This window comes from Epinephelus fuscoguttatus, linkage group LG21 (assembly GCF_011397635.1).
Source record: "Epinephelus fuscoguttatus linkage group LG21, E.fuscoguttatus.final_Chr_v1".
Classification (NCBI taxonomy): Eukaryota; Metazoa; Chordata; class Actinopteri; order Perciformes; family Serranidae; genus Epinephelus; species Epinephelus fuscoguttatus.
In genome coordinates, this window is record NC_064772.1 from 3,371,664 (window position 1) to 3,387,020 (window position 15,357).

General features: G+C 42.0%; 2 protein-coding genes across 12 annotated transcripts in view; both read right to left on the reverse strand.

Annotated features, from left to right (window-relative positions):
• The window catches only part of sugct (succinyl-CoA:glutarate-CoA transferase), a 310,078-nt gene that overhangs the window by 189,627 nt on the left and 105,094 nt on the right, over window positions 1–15,357 (reverse strand). For all 10 annotated transcript variants that reach the window (XM_049565792.1, XM_049565787.1, XM_049565795.1 and 7 more), the window contains exons 10-12: window positions 10,364–10,435; window positions 9,908–10,005; window positions 931–1,033 (exon numbers count right to left, since the gene is read on the reverse strand). In XM_049565792.1, the coding sequence (XP_049421749.1) occupies window positions 931–1,033; window positions 9,908–10,005; window positions 10,364–10,435 (273 nt within the window). The remainder of the gene's footprint in view (window positions 1–930; window positions 1,034–9,907; window positions 10,006–10,363; window positions 10,436–15,357) is intronic.
• On the reverse strand, window positions 2,455–3,980 carry LOC125882136 (uncharacterized). 2 transcript variants are annotated; one of them, XM_049565841.1, is made up of 3 exons: window positions 3,694–3,980; window positions 3,393–3,536; window positions 2,455–2,856 (listed from the first exon to the last, which is right to left on the reverse strand). In XM_049565841.1, the coding sequence occupies exons 1-3, from the start codon at window positions 3,913–3,915 to the stop codon at window positions 2,848–2,850; spliced, it is 375 nt and encodes a 124-aa protein (XP_049421798.1). In that variant the 5' UTR covers window positions 3,916–3,980; the 3' UTR covers window positions 2,455–2,847. The 2 variants fall into 2 exon arrangements, with proteins under 2 accessions (XP_049421798.1, XP_049421797.1); XM_049565840.1 differs by having other exon boundaries at window positions 2,455–3,283.

Sequence of the window (15,357 nt, forward strand, 5' to 3'; positions counted from 1 at the left end):
CCATCTTGAATTTGACCTCTCCCGGGCCTCAGAGGTCAAATCTGACTTCCCTCCCCATCTGAAAATAAACCTTATGGTATCTACTAACTATGGTAGAAATTTCATGCTTTTTTCAAAAAATGCACAATTCCTCATAATTTGAGAGCTTATCTGCTGTACTATTATGCTAAGAAAGGGGGTTAAATAATGCCAAAATTAGGCTAAATTTTGACAAGGAAAAAACAGCATGGCCATTTTCACTGAGGCCCCTTGACCTCTGACCTCAAAACATCTGAATGAAAATGGGTTCTGTGGGTACCCACGAGTCTCCCCTTTACAGACATGTCCACTTTATGTTAGTCCCATACAGCTCTGGGCTCAAACAAAGCATGCAATATGTATTACAGGTTTATGACTAGAAAAACTTGACACACAGTGCTGAGCTGCATCTCAAATTAATCTTCAGGTTACCAGTGTTCAGTCGGTATATACCACCTCCATGGGTCATATATTGTTGACCTGCTATCTCACCCAAAAGATCAATAGTGATTAACTATTGAAATTAAGTGATTACTCGGGAGTAAGCAGAAAACAAACAAATCTGCTGTTTAACTGGACAAATACTACAGGCAGAGAGACTACAGCACAGAAGGAGAGAGAGAGAGAGAGAGAGAGAGAGAGAGAGATGCTGATGAAAAGATGCATCATGAGGCTACTTCACAGTTACTCTTAATGCAGCACGGAAGAACATATTTTCACTGTTTCTGTTTCCCTCAGGTGCCTTTAATGTGGACACTTGAGAGTGTTGTGATTAAGGCAGTCAGAAAGTATAGCCTTTCATTTTTTTTCAATCTGTTTTCATAAATAACTAAATTAGACAATTTCAAACTTTTACTAAAAATGTTCATGCTGACTGACTATCTATCTGTTTAACATCTGTATGTGTCTGACCTGTGAATCAGAAAACACGTCCTGAATGCTGTTGATTGGCCCAACAGGAACACCTGAGCCCTCAAACCTCTTCAGCCAATCAGCTGTCTTCTCCTGCAGAAACCTGATGGACAGAAATTCATCACTATCATGAGAAATAACAACAACATTATCACAGGGTGACTACAGGTATGAGGAAGTTATATTTAAGACTTTTTAAGACCTTTTTAATACCACCTTAAAAAAAATTTAAGACCAAACTTGCGATGGAAATATGGACCAAAGTGAAAATATATTCTTTTACAATTAAAGGCACTGATGTCAGTTAAAAATGTACAATTAGGAAAAATGAAAATAATCAGTTGTTCAACAACATCCTTCAAATGTTTTTATTAATGTGGAAAGAGAACAGTTATTTAAACTGAGCCAGTAGGTGAAGTTTGTGAATTACCTCACCTGAAGTAAACAAATGCAAATTAAGACAGAAGGGGATATAGTACATTGTTTATTTTTGTATCTCTACTGTAAAACAAAGACATGAAAAAGATACAAAAAAAGAACACATGTCCAAATAAGTTAGAGCTATAACGATTCGCCACCCACTATTTTAATTAAGGAAAATTTCGCTAATTCCAGCTAAATGTGACTATTTTCTGGTTTCTGTACCTCTCTATGAGACTTAACTGACTGTATTTGGATTGTGTTAAGGACGTCACCTTGGGCTTTTGGGACACTGTTCGGACATTTTTCATCATTTTCTGACCTCTTTCAGACCAACAGTTTAATCAGACACTATCTTCTTTAAAATTTCGACATCCATAGATGAGGGGATATTGGTGGCTCGTTCACTTTCTTTTGTCTTTTCTTTAAACAAGAGTCTCATAAAATGCCAGTGGCAACAGAACTAAATAAGAAGGTAAGATAACAATCTAGATAACAACTAAAAGCTCATATTAAAGCTTTTTCCACAACACAGCTGTTCCTCACTATAGGACAAGCGTTTGTATGGGAGTCAGAGTAATGTTGTTTGTAAATAACAACAAAAATAATTCCAGCAAAGAAGCCACTGTACCATACTACTTGCTAATATGACTTGTCACTGACCAACCCACAATAGCAGCTCAATTTCTGTCCTGGCTAACGAAACCTTATATTTCTATTATAGGCCCACTTCAGACATAACAATGTGAACACACAATTTTCATTTGAAAAACAGGAATTCTGAGGTGAGGTAAAAGAGGAAGGTGGGAAGGTAAGGGAAAGAGAAAATGTCTGACTGGACATCAAGGCATGTGCCTGAGTTCTGCTGATTTATCTTCCAGCTCTCTTGCAACCTCTTTCAGTTCTGCGACTTTGTCTTTGTATCTCTTTCTGAGTATGTTGGACTTGGTGATTAGCTGGGCCATGAGTGTGCCTGAGTGACCCTCAGCTTGCTCTGCCAGTTTATCTGCATCTTTTTCTAGGCTGTTTGCTACCTCACTCAGTGTCACCTTCTTTTTTTTGAGCTGCTCAAGGTACTCCTCTGCAACTTTTCTCTTTCTCTTCGTGTGTTGCTCTCCTTCTTTCTCTTTTCCTGGTCCAGGTGTAGCCGATACTGAGACCTTGCTGAGGCTGCAGCTGCCAGGAGCTCCTTTGTCAGAGGAACTTTGAGAACCCCACCACAGACAGAAACATAGTCACATATCATTCTCTGAGCAACAACTGTGTCCTCCTGCATGTTATCAGCCTCTACCTCCTTGTTTACAGAAAAGCCCCTCTCAACTGTCGCTTGACCATGAGACAGGAGCAGAAGTTTCTTGCAGAAAGTCCAGAGCACAGGGTAGGACTGATGGAGGAGTCCATGCAGGAAAACATCCAGTCTTGTCCGCACAGGTTGGAAAGAAGAGAAGGATTCAGCTTTTGCCTCCAGAGACAAGAAGTTTCCAAACTGCTGGACAATCATGTCACCTGCCATAAAACAGATTAACACAAAATAAATAACACAATCAATCAATGTAATGAAAAAATGTACTTAACTAGACAAGCATATCACTACTGTACTGTGCTGTGCTGTGACTGAACAAGCTTCAGGTAAGTGTGACAGTGTACATATTGCTAGACTTCTGAAAACTTAAATACCAGCAGAGACACCTCCTGACAGCTGGTTGTCTTGCAGAAACCTCTGAACAAGTCGTTTCATTCTTTCCTGGCACAAGTCGGGGTCTGAGAACATGTTTGCTGGGTCCAAACATGCCATCTGCCTCACAGTGTTGTACTTCAGTGGACTCTTGTCTTGCATTTTCTGGACAATGTTAGTCAAACACTCCATGCAGTCTCTTCTAAACTCCAACACACTGAGCTCTCCTACACTGCTGCTGGGGCTACTCTGGAGTTCCTAACAATAAGGGTGGAGGAGGGGGTGTAAGACTGACTACATGTTTTAAGGAGAAAAGAAAGTTTTGCTTTCCTTTATCCTAACCATTGTTTAATATTTCCCACAATACCTTTAGGACTGCTTCTGCTCCTAAGCCAATGTCCACGTCCTTTAGGTGGACTCTTGTTTTCTTGTCAGTCGTGTCGAGTCTCACCATCTGCAGTGTAGTGATGTCTTTAAGGATCTCTGCCTTGATGAACCTCTTCAGCAGGCTCTGGGAACATACACATGTACATATACAATAAAAGACATAAATAACAATACAAACAAACAAGTGTTACATGCAGTGCTATACCTATCGGCAATAGTGGGGAGTTACTGAATTGAAATGGAAATATCATACACTAAATCCAGGGCATGTTATTCATTACCTTCATGAGCACAGCCAGGTCTTTGCTGATGAATGGCATCACAGGCTCATCTGTCTGATATGTAGTTAGAAAGGTGGTGAAGGTCCTGGAGATAGCCATGAAGAAGTGCAACTTGGCCATTATAAGATAGTCCTTCCGTGCCTCTACAAGAGCGTCATAGGATGATGTTTTAGGGTTTGGAAGTTCTTTCTTCGTCACTGCATCCACGTACATCACGATCATTGGCCATACTGCAATAGCCCTCTCGACGACGGGTAGGTTTTCTATCCAGCGATGCCCACAGAATGGTAGGGAAACACAGATGTCTTGGTCAAAGTGGAGAAATCCTCTCTTCGAGCAGGAGTATTGTGGAACACTGTATGCAATGCCTTGAGTACTTTCTCCAGCTGCCAGACACTGAAGCCACTTTTGAAGGCATTGTGCAGTGTGTGCAGCCCACAGCTCCCAACCATGGTCAGCTTGGCACCTCCAAACTCTTCTGCCTGTTCTTGCTGGAGCAGGTCAAAAAACTTCCAGTTGACACTGGGTCCGTCCATGGAGATTGAAATCATATTTCTCAGGTCAAGCTGCTGCACACACTCCTGGGAATTTAAAAAAAAAAGTGCAGACATTAGCGATACAGCAGTCAAGACATCTCATCTCTTACATTCTACTTCAGATTAATATCAGACTGGGAGAGATTTAAAAAAAAAAAGACAGAAAAGAAAAGAAACAGAAGAAAAGGAAAAAAATAATACTATTTCCCAAATGAAGCAACATGAGCTATTTAAATAACTAGACAACCACTGCAGCTAGTCTATAGAGTTACAGTTTAGTGTGGGAGATATTACCAACCAAATTCTGGTAATTTTTGTCTGTGGCTGGTAAATCTGTACACTATTTAGACATTTTGGCAGGTAAACAACCAGCATAAAATGTCTGCATTCACTATAACCCTCAAAACACAGTTCACACTGACAATATTCTGCTCACAACTTGTATGATTGGTGATTTCCTTATTAGCGAATGGATGAGTGAAGTACTGTTTCACATGATATGCTCTCCAATTTAACTTTGAAAAATATGATAATTGCATTACGAATAGTCCACTACTTTGAGCTGCAAAAAGTGCCTGTGTAAGCTTTACTCAGTGTAACCATAAAGTACCTTGCTAAAACATTACAGTTCCTATAGACATAAGCAGTGAGGTTCTGGAAGTGAAATCCCAGTGATATTCTATAACTAGAATAGTGATTATTAGCCATACTGTGGAATTTATTAAAGGTAGACTGACCACGAGCTATGAGATTTAAAAAAAAATCTGCTCCAGCAGAAGCTACAAGTCTGTTGAAATCAACCTTGTTTTAAGGGAAATGAGTTTTTCACGATGCCATGGAAGTACTACACTACCCACAATCCTAACGACATCTCTGGTTGGTGGAGCGCCCTGTTACCTTGGAAACGTTTACTGCACCTGCATGTCTCTGTCGGCTTGTGAATTACGTCAGCAATGAAAGAAGCATCGGCTGTGTCTGTCTACCGCAATATCATAAATAATAACAATATGAAACACTAAAAAAAAAAAAAAAAAAAAAGATCAGAGTCGGTGCTTGCCTGAGCATGTTTGGGCAGATTTTGCTGGCCCGCCGGTTATTTTTTTAACCGTTTTTGTCAGACCCTGTCAGGTGATGAATTATCATGAGCCTACATTAGCCTACTGTGCGTCCCCACACCTGCCTATATAATATAGTTATATATATACTATGATACGCTGATCTAAGTTATACAAGAGTTAATAAACAGACTGATAACTCACCTTGAAATGTTGAAGCAGGTCCTGAGCAGTGGCGTGGCCTATGAACTGTGACTCATAGTATCTTGACTGAACGTGGTCATTTCGCCAATAACGCACATGCAGGTCCAACTGTTTGCTTTTTGTTGTTTGGTTCAGTGTCTCGTCAAACATGATCACAAATGGGCCCATGTTGACTTCGGCTATGAGTTGTTTTTTAATATGCGGGGCCAATCCAAATTTGGCCACGCACTGCTTTTGTCTCGTCCACATGTAAATGTCTGTACAAGCACAGAGTCTGGAAACATGGCCTTGAACACGTCTTCTATTCCCTCATTTGATCTGTACGAATGATGGCTAGTCACCGTCCTCAGCACCCAGATCACTTCTGCTCTAAGTGTTGGCGAGAGCCACAAGCTGTGCGAATGTCAGATGATGACGATGTTGGCTGTGGATTCCCCACCGTAACATTCTTGGTCGTAACATCTTTGCTGGCGGTGGGTAGAGTGGAGCAGAAACGGGCAATCGGAGTCTGCTGGCGGGCTCTGGTATAGTCCTTGTGCTTCCCGCTCTGCAAATGCGAATCCACCGCTTTGATTCCCATTGTCCCAAGTTTGAAATTCCTTCGGCACATTATGCAGTTGGCTTCATAAACATTTCCATGAACGGGCCTTAACCACGACGAGTAGTCTGTGTTTTCAAGCCACTTGTCATTAAATCGGCATTTTCCCATTTCGTGCAACCAAGAAGGCCACGTTAGCTAGCAAAGATGCAGCACACTCTTCTTCTTCTGCGGGTCTGCAGCAGACTCATTGCGTCACGTGATCTAAACGACGGGGCGAGATTTAGATCATTCCGTGCTTACCAGAAATTTTCGCGAGCACATTTAAGACCTGTCTGATCTGAATTTAAGACAATTTAATACTTTTTAAGGCCTTAAATTTGAAAAAAATTATTTAAGACTTTTTAAGACTTTTTAAGGACCCGCGGTCACCCTGTATCAGCTTTCTTAGTGTCTGAAATCAATTCTGTTACCCACCAGGCAAAATAATAAACTGTCTTTCTGTGTCACATATATATTGCTCAAAAAAGTAAGGGAACACTTAATGGTCACAGTATAACACCAAGTCAGTTAAACTTCAGGGATATCCATCTGTCAATTCCGGAACCACAAGTGATTGTGAATCAATTTCACCTGCTTTGGTGCAAATCAAAGTAGTAACAGGTGCAAAGGAGCGGCAAAAGCGAGACAACCTCCAAAAAGGGAATGGTTTTACGTGTGGTTGCCACAGACAGTTGTACTCTCCTTATCTTTTTTTAATGCCAAAATTGAAAATATTCACCATATCTGACCTCTTCTCACAATACTACTTGCAGTTCACCTAATATGCTTTTCTGTGCTTCTCCTGTGTCTCCCCTATCTAGTTTCAAACTTCCAGTTGTTGTTGAACTATCTGGTCTTATTTCTAAATCCAAATCATCTACCTGCCTGTTGGACCCCCTTCCAATTCACCTAGTTAAAATCTGTCTTCCTTCCCTTTCCACCTTAATAACTGAGATTATACATTCCTCCCTTACCTCTGGTCTTGTGCCCACATCTCTCAAAACTGCTGCCATACCTCCAATAACAAAGAAACCTGGTGCAGATCCTTACAACTTGAACAATTTCTGACCAATTTCAAATTTACCATTCTTCTCTAAAATAATTGAAGGATCAGTTGCAGCTCAGGTCCACACTCACCTTAGTCACAACAATCGGAACAATTTCAGTCTGGTTTTCAGCTGACTCTGGACTTTGAACTATTCTCGTTCTTCTTGATGTAAGTGCAGCCTTTGATACCATTTCAAATAACATCCTTGGTATCACTAGCACTGCTCTCAACTGGTTTAAATCATATCTCTCTGGCCGCACTCATGTTGTTCAAACCAGAAATTAAAGATCCAACTCCTTTCCAGTTACTAGGGCTCTGTCTTAGGTCCCCTTTTATTTATTATGTACCTTCTACCTCTTAACTGTATCTTCAGAAAATGTGGTATTCAATTCCACTGTTATGCTGGTGACACCCAGCTCCATCTCTAAGCATTGAAAACTCCAAAGTCCATCTCTCTCTGGGGGTCATCCTGGAGAGTACACTGTCTTTTGAGGCCCACATCAATAATGCTATTTGGTCTGCATACTTTCATCTCCGAAATGTTAATCGCCTTCGCCCATCGCTTACACCTCAGAGCACTGCTATCCCTGTTCACTCTTTGGTAACATTACGTATTGATTATTGCAATTCTGTCCTTTTTTAGTCTCCCTCTCAAGTGTCTTCATAAACTCCAGCTGGTCCAGAATTCAGCCACACGTATCATTACCAGAACCTCCTCCACAGATCCTATCACTCCTGTTTGCAAGCAACTTCACTGGCTTCCTGTTAAATATCGCATCGATTTTAAGATTCTGCTTCTCATCTTTAAGGCCCTTCATGATCAAGCCCCTTCCTACCTGTCTGAACTCATTCTTATCTACACACCTTCCCATACTCTTAGATCCTCTTCTGCAATCCAACTCACATCACCATCTGCCTGCTTGACTACCATGGGTTCTACAGCCTTCAGCTGTTCTGCCCCCTGCCTCTGTAACTCTCACCCCCACAACATTCACGATATTGACTCCCTCTCCACTTTCAAATTCCGTCTAAAATGCACCTTTTCAAGCTGACATATTCGGTCTGATGTAATGGTGACACACATAATGAGACTTGCACTGATGATGATTTTATAATGATGATTCTGTACCTAATATTTAGAATAATGATTTTTGTCTAGTCATTTTTATTAATTTTTTTGGTATTTTACGGGATTGTTTGATTTTATGAACTGTGGATACATTGCTGCTTGTTTTTTGTTTTTTTTAACTGTGTCTTGTAAGGTGTCCTTGAGCGCTTTGAAAGGTGCCTATAAATAAAATGCATTACTGTTATTTTATTATTATTACTATTGTTATTGTTGTTATTATTAGTTATTATTATTACTATTTAATTATTATTATAATTATTATCCTTCCTGACTGGTTCTTCTCTAGTTTTGTGTTCTGCTAGTGTCCTGCAGCCCAATCAGGTTGCACAGGTAGTCCAGCTCCTCCAGGATGCAACATCCATATGTGCAGTTGCGAGAAGGTTTGCTGTGTCCCCCAGCACAGTCTCAAGAGCATGGAGGAGATACCAGGAGACCAGTTGTTTCACAAGAAGATCTGGACAGGGCCGTAGAAGGGCATCAACCCAGCAGCAGGGCCGGTATTTGCTCCTTTCTGTGAGGAGGAACAGGAGGAGCACTGCTAGAGCCCTACAAAATGACCTCCAGCAGTATACGAACTACTGCACCACCGGGGACCCTTCTGTGAAACTCCTGAAGTTTGCAGATGACTCCACGGTCATCGGTCTAATCTAGGACTGTGATGAGTCTGCATACAGACAGGAGGTGGAGCAGCTGGTCCTCTGGTGCGGTCAGAACCACCCAGGTGTTGAACCCGCTCAAGACTGTGGAGATGACCGTGGACTTCAGGAGAAGCCCCCCAACACTGCCCCGCCTCACCATCCTCAACAGCGCAGTGTCTACTGTGGACACCCCTACCGAGGTTTCTCAGTACCACAATCTCTCAGGACTTGAAGTGGACCTCCCACATAGACACTGTCTTGAATAAGGCCTAGCAGAGGCTGTACTTCCTGCGACAGCTCTGGAAGCTCAACCTGCCTCAGGAACTGCTAATCATGTTCTACACAGCTATAATCCAGTCTGTTCTCTGCACATCCATCACCGTCTGGTTTGGATCTGCCACCAAACTGGACAGGAACAGACTGAAAGGGACAATCAGGTGTGCAGAGAGGATTATTGGGACTGATCTTCCCTCCATCGAGGACCTGTACCGATCAAGGGTCAGGAAATGGGCAGGAAACATCACTGTAGACCCCTCACACCCCTGACACAATCTGTTTAAACTCCTCCCCTCTGGTAGGCTCTACAGAGCACTGATCGCCAAAACTACCCATCACAAAGACAGTTTCTTCCCCCAGGCTGTTGCTCTGATGAACTCCTAACAGTCACAGAGTGGCAGGTTAAACAACACTTGCATCCTTGCATATTGTATATTTTTTTTATATTTGATGTATATTTGTATATTTTTTGTATATTGTATATTTCTGTATATTCCACTTCTTGTCTAAATTTTGGATACTAATGTCAATTCTGGTACACTTAGAGCAAGTCTTCCGGAGTCAAATTCCTTGTATGTACAAGGGTACTTGGCAATTAAATCTGATTCTGATTCTGTTTTCTTCTCTAGGTTTACACTGAACACATGTGACAGGTGTGAAAGAGTCTATAGACACCACCAATTTTTAATATGAATATCACACCAATAAAACTGTTTGAATTCAACTGGACAAAGACAAAGAGTTGTACCTCTGTGAGAGCGTGTGCAGCAACTGTTGGCGGTTTTGGACTCTCAGCTTGTTGGTTTTGTACTTTGGTTCGTCTGTGAGCTCCATCAGCTGCAGAACCTACAACCACAGAGTTTAATATATCATATACAAAGAAATCCGTTCTGTCTGTCAAAGCTGGGGATCCTCAGAACAAACCCTCCAAACTTTACAGGATGAGCTGAGTATCAAATTCTTTTGAGGTGCTCTGTGTATCCCTGTATGTACGAGAAATATATCTATATATCTGCAAAAAAATGTGTACGTGTGTGTAAGTACATATGGGGGTTTGCATTTAAAATAGGCAGGATAGTCAAAACCTTTACATTTGATTGCTTTCTCTAAAAAAAACATTCATTTTTGGGGAAAAACTAATCACAATATTTGCCTGTGAAATAATAGAACTGTTTGAATGTGTGTCTGTGTTTAAGAGATTCACCTGACAGACTTTGACAAACTGTTTGTTGTTGCCTGCAGCCACCACAATGTGTCCGTCTTTGGTTTTGAAGCCCTGAAACAGAGATGAGAGCTTTCAGACAGACACAGCTTCAGTGATAATTATCAGGAGGAAACACTTCTGAAATAACACTGATCCCTATGACTCCATGTTTCTGTTGCTGCAGTGCTACGCATGTTTAATAGCCAAGTCAGCAGAAGAAAATGTTTGCTTTGCTCGTTTCTGCAAACCAGGAATATGTTAATACATATCATATTAACGGTTCTAAAGTGACATAGTATATAGGCTGACTTTGTCATCAGGAGGTGGAGGCGATGATGGATGGTGTGCCACCATTGAGAGTGAGACAGCTGCAAATCTGCAAACCACTGTTAAACAACAAAACTTTGCTTTTAGCGAGTTGTGACTACGCTTCATGCAGCAAAAAGTGGTTGTTTGTTTACAGAAACATTGGGTGATGTCGTTAACCAATGGGCTCCAACAGGTCCAACATCAATACACCATGCTGAGTCTGCTAACTACGTAGGACAAAGCAAAAACCTACCGTCCAAAACTGACTGAAAGCCAACCTTCGAGAGCCCTTAAGCTTTGTAAAAATACATTAGCAGAATGAATACACTGAATATTTTCAATAATTGACATTAAAAACTCAAGTTCTTTGTAAATACATAATATATGCAATGTATTTGTTTCTCAGATCACAGTTTCAACTGCAGTGTCATTCTGAAGAGACTTGATAAAACTTAAAGGGTTTTTTCTATCATCACTTTTGGCTGCGATGAGTCAAACCATGCCACGCTAATTTGCAATTTATTTGTCAGTTTAACATGCCAAGCTGAGCCAAGCCACGCCAGAGATGGACTATTTCCAGAGTCGGTGCACCTAACAGCCTCCAAGCAGGTGGCAGTGACATCTTGCTGACTGCAGCCAACCTTTGATGAAGTGTGTGGAGACACCACTCACATCTGTATGTGCAGAAGACCAGAGAGAAAGGAATTTTAAAAGTCTCTGTGTGTTCAGCTTTCAGTGCTTTTGTAGCTTCCAACTGAATCTCTGTGATTTGGAATAAGTTTCCCTCCTGCATCCTGTTTTTACTTTAGATATCTGCTTTATTTTACTGTTTCATGTTTGCTTTCAGCTGTATAGGAGACATGTTAAGTTACTGCTGATGAAAACTTTTCCTTATTTTGCTGCTTAATTTAAGTCTAACATAACAAAATAACTTGAGACTTTTATTGTGAAGAATCTGTAGGATGTGAAATATACAATCACTTAATTAGCAGAACTTTGTTAGCAGACTTTTCCTAAATAAAGGCAAGTCTAATAATTGACAGGGAGGAAAGTGAAAGCAGAAACAGCCACAGCGAGATGTTAGATGAAAATATGCCAACAACAGGCTCTTACTGCACCTCTGCAAACAGCTCACTTCCAACAGGTAAACTTCTTTTACCTGTCGTGCTATGTAATGGAAAAACACTTGCAGCAAAATAACGGGATTTTAGTTCTGGATCAGCCCACTGCTTTTAAATGTCATCACTCAAGACAAGCTGTCAACAGTGTCTTCACACCTTCAACCAGGTAGTCCTGTTGTGATGGAGACACAAATCCCCATTGTGCTGGGCTGACAGGCCAAACCAAACAGTCAGCGCATGAGTGTAGAAACAGTATTAGTGGCCACAGGGGGGAATCTACAGGTGCTATTTGATGGCCACAGAGTCACTTTTTGTGGCCAGTGGCCAACACCCTGTTGAACCCTGATATATACATCTCAAAAATGGCATCTTTAAAAAAATGATTGATATCTAGTATCCAAAGCAAAGTTCTTGGTATCACCCACTCCTCACAATTACACCTTTGTGTTTAGCCATACTTTCACAAGTAGCAGCAGGACGTTAAGAGGCAGCAGAGAGGCTGACTTTAGGTTGTGAACTTTGGGGATTATAACATATTTTAAGCTGGTTCTTCCCAGCAGGTTATATGGAATTTACTCTAATTAAATAGGAGGTCCTGAGTGTGATGGAGGTTCATCTACATTTTATCCCAGAATCCCAGATGAATTTTAAAAGAAATATAATAAGCTGAAGCACGCCTGAGGAAACCTGTTTAAAAGGCCAGCTTCCTTCTCTTCTTTATCTCGTCTTTCCTTCCCCGAGTCGTCCTTCTTTTCTTGCTCCCTAATTTTCTTCTTCCCACTTTTTGGACTTTCTCCTCTCTCTCTCTCTCTCTCTCTCTCTCTCTCTCTCTCAATTGCTTGTAATAAAAACTGGTCACCACATGAAAGGAGGACAAGAACTGCTGTCATGCATCACACACACACCAGCAACCACATCCCACTGCAGTATGTGCATATTCTGACCACTAACCCTTTAGTCACAGTGCTCTCAGTGCTCAGCTCCAACCGCTGTCTCTCTTTCATCCTCTGCCTCAGGGACTTGTGGGTAACGCAGTACACCCTGGGACTACGACAGGATGTTCATCCACAAAACCCCAAACAGTCCTCAGAGAGGGCAGGCGGTGCGGTCGGGTTGCAGCGGGCTGACTCCTGCCCCCCCAACAAAAGTGTAAAAGAACTGAAGCTCAATGTTTCAGTCATCTACACCTCTGCAGGGCTTTCCCAAGTTTTACAGCACATTTCCTGTCAGTCTCAGCATCAAACTGCAGCAGCAAACAAGTGACTAGCTGGTGAACATAGTGGAGCTTTTAGCAGCTTAAGACACAGATATTTCCCTCAGGAGGTGGTGGAGACCATAGCTGAGCTAAAACAGAGAGAATATTGAACTGACATTCATCAGGTGACACAAAGGTCCTGTTTATACGACAACGATTTCAACTGAAAACTGTAAACTTTAGTTGCGTTTTGGCTGATCGTTTACACGACAGCGCCGTTTTGGGTGCCTGAAAATGCAAAGTTTTTAAAACGGATTCCAGAGAGCAATTTTTTGGAAATGCCACCGTCTCCGTTGTCATACAAACTTGCAATAAGCAGTTCCTCTGAAAACGGAGACTTTCGCACATGCGCATTATGCTTCCAGTCACTAGGCATGTGCAAGAAAGTCGACCATCACAACAACAATGGTGGACTCCCAGCTCTGCTTGTGCTGCTCACCCTATTGAATTTATCAACACTTCCCCATCATAGTGTAAATTTACTGTAGCAACTCCACCTCGTCGTCCATGCAGACAAACGTTCGTGCGGTTGCATTTTGTTTGTTTATACATTGCCACTCTGTAGAAGGAAGCGTAAGCGTCACACTGCCAACTACTGGCCTGGCATGTATACTGCAGCATTTTTGGTCATTTTTGCGGATCCGTGTGCACGGCAATTGTTATTAAAACTTTTTCAAAACGAAAATGAGAATGATTCTGTTTTCAGTGGATCATTTTCGTGTAAATATGTATTCTGTCAGCAGACGAATCAACTTTTCTGTCACTTTTGTATCTGAGCACAAGTTTTCTTTCTGGACTGCTGTACATTTCTCATGTGTCTTTTCTTTGACATGGTAGATGTCTCACTTTTGGGAAGCTTCGATTGACCTGTCTCAGAAATCTGATGTGAACTCTGAAAGTCGGGACGGATGACTTCTACAGCTCTAATATCTTCCTCACACAGCTGCAACCACAAAACACCAATAATTCAGTTGTTTCAACTGCTGTGATCCACCGAAAGCCCATCTGGTTTCTCTTTCATCTCCGGTACCAAGTGTGTGTGTGTGTGTGTGTGTGTGTGTGGGGCACATTGTGGGTAAGGAAGTTCAGATGAGGATTACATCCCGGGGTAGGACTATAACACAGAGAGACGAGGACCACAAGATCACCACAAGATCACCGCCATCGCCACTTTCACTCCAAGCAAATGGAGCAAAACATCAGGAGTAGCTGACAATTTATCTGAGTTTGTGTGATGGTTTAATGTCCACATGTAAGTCATGAACCTCCACAATAACACAGTAACATCTCAGTTCCTTCAGGCTCACAGTCAGTAATGTGAAGCAGCTTGAAGACAGACATGGCTCTGAATGTAAAGAACCTCTTATTGTTAGTTTAGGCTTAAACATGGTTCTGATATGACAGGAACACATGAAGAAACACAGGAAAAAAGAAAGTTTTCTGTGTTCTTATATTCAGTAGAAGAAGAGTCTTTCAAGGTGGTGCAAACTCTCTAAATCTCTTCATGACCAGATGCACATTGTGACACATTCTTACTCCAAATGTGTCAAACACTAGCATTTGGTCATGGCCCCATACACACACTATATATGAAAACGCCTCATTGTGTGTTTCAACCTGTTGCAGCAATGCATCAGTGGCAATGTGTTGCTGACCCACCGCCAAACCAGTCATGCTAGACAATGTTACAGGCAGCATAACATTCACCACGGCATCTCCAGGCTCTTTCATGCCTGTCACATGTGCTCAGTGAACCTGCTCTCATCTGTGAAGAGAACAAGGTGCCAGTGGCAGACCTGCCAATTCTGCTGTTCTCTGGTGAATACTGGCCCTGTCCAGTTCTCCTCATGTAATGGCCAGTCTCCTGGTATCTCCTCCATGCTCTTGAGACTGAGCTGGGAGACACAGCAAATCTTATTGCGACTGCACGTATGGCTGTGCCATCCTGGAGGAAGTGGACCGCCTGTGCAAACTGATTGGGCTGCAGGTACCATCTCATGCCACCAGTACTGACAACGACGCTAGCAGAACACAAAACAAGAGAAGAATCAGTCAGGAAGGATAAGGAGAGAGCAACTGTCTGTGGCCACCACATGCAGAATCATTCCCTTGTTGGGGGTTGTCTTGTTTTGCCTCTCCATTACCCCCTGCTGTCACGTTCATCTGCACTAAAGCAGGTGAAACTGATTCACAATCACTTGTGCATCTTAAATGGACAGATTTATATCCTGTGGCAAACCAGGGGACACAACCCAGCCAGTCCAGCCCTGGGGGCGGAGCCCCAGGCTTAGGTTGGGAGAGGTGGTAGA

Coding starts and splice junctions, on each gene's coding strand:
- LOC125882136 (XM_049565840.1), bottom strand. CDS start 3,915: ATGATCGTGATGTACGTGGATGCAGTGACGAAGAAAGAACTTCCAAAC. Junction 3,537..3,693: donor ACCTGGCTGTGCTCATGAAG/GTAATGAATAAC, acceptor GTATGTTCCCAG/AGCCTGCTGAAGAGGTTCAT. Junction 3,284..3,392: donor GAGCAGAAGCAGTCCTAAAG/GTATTGTGGGAA, acceptor CCTTATTGTTAG/GAACTCCAGAGTAGCCCCAG.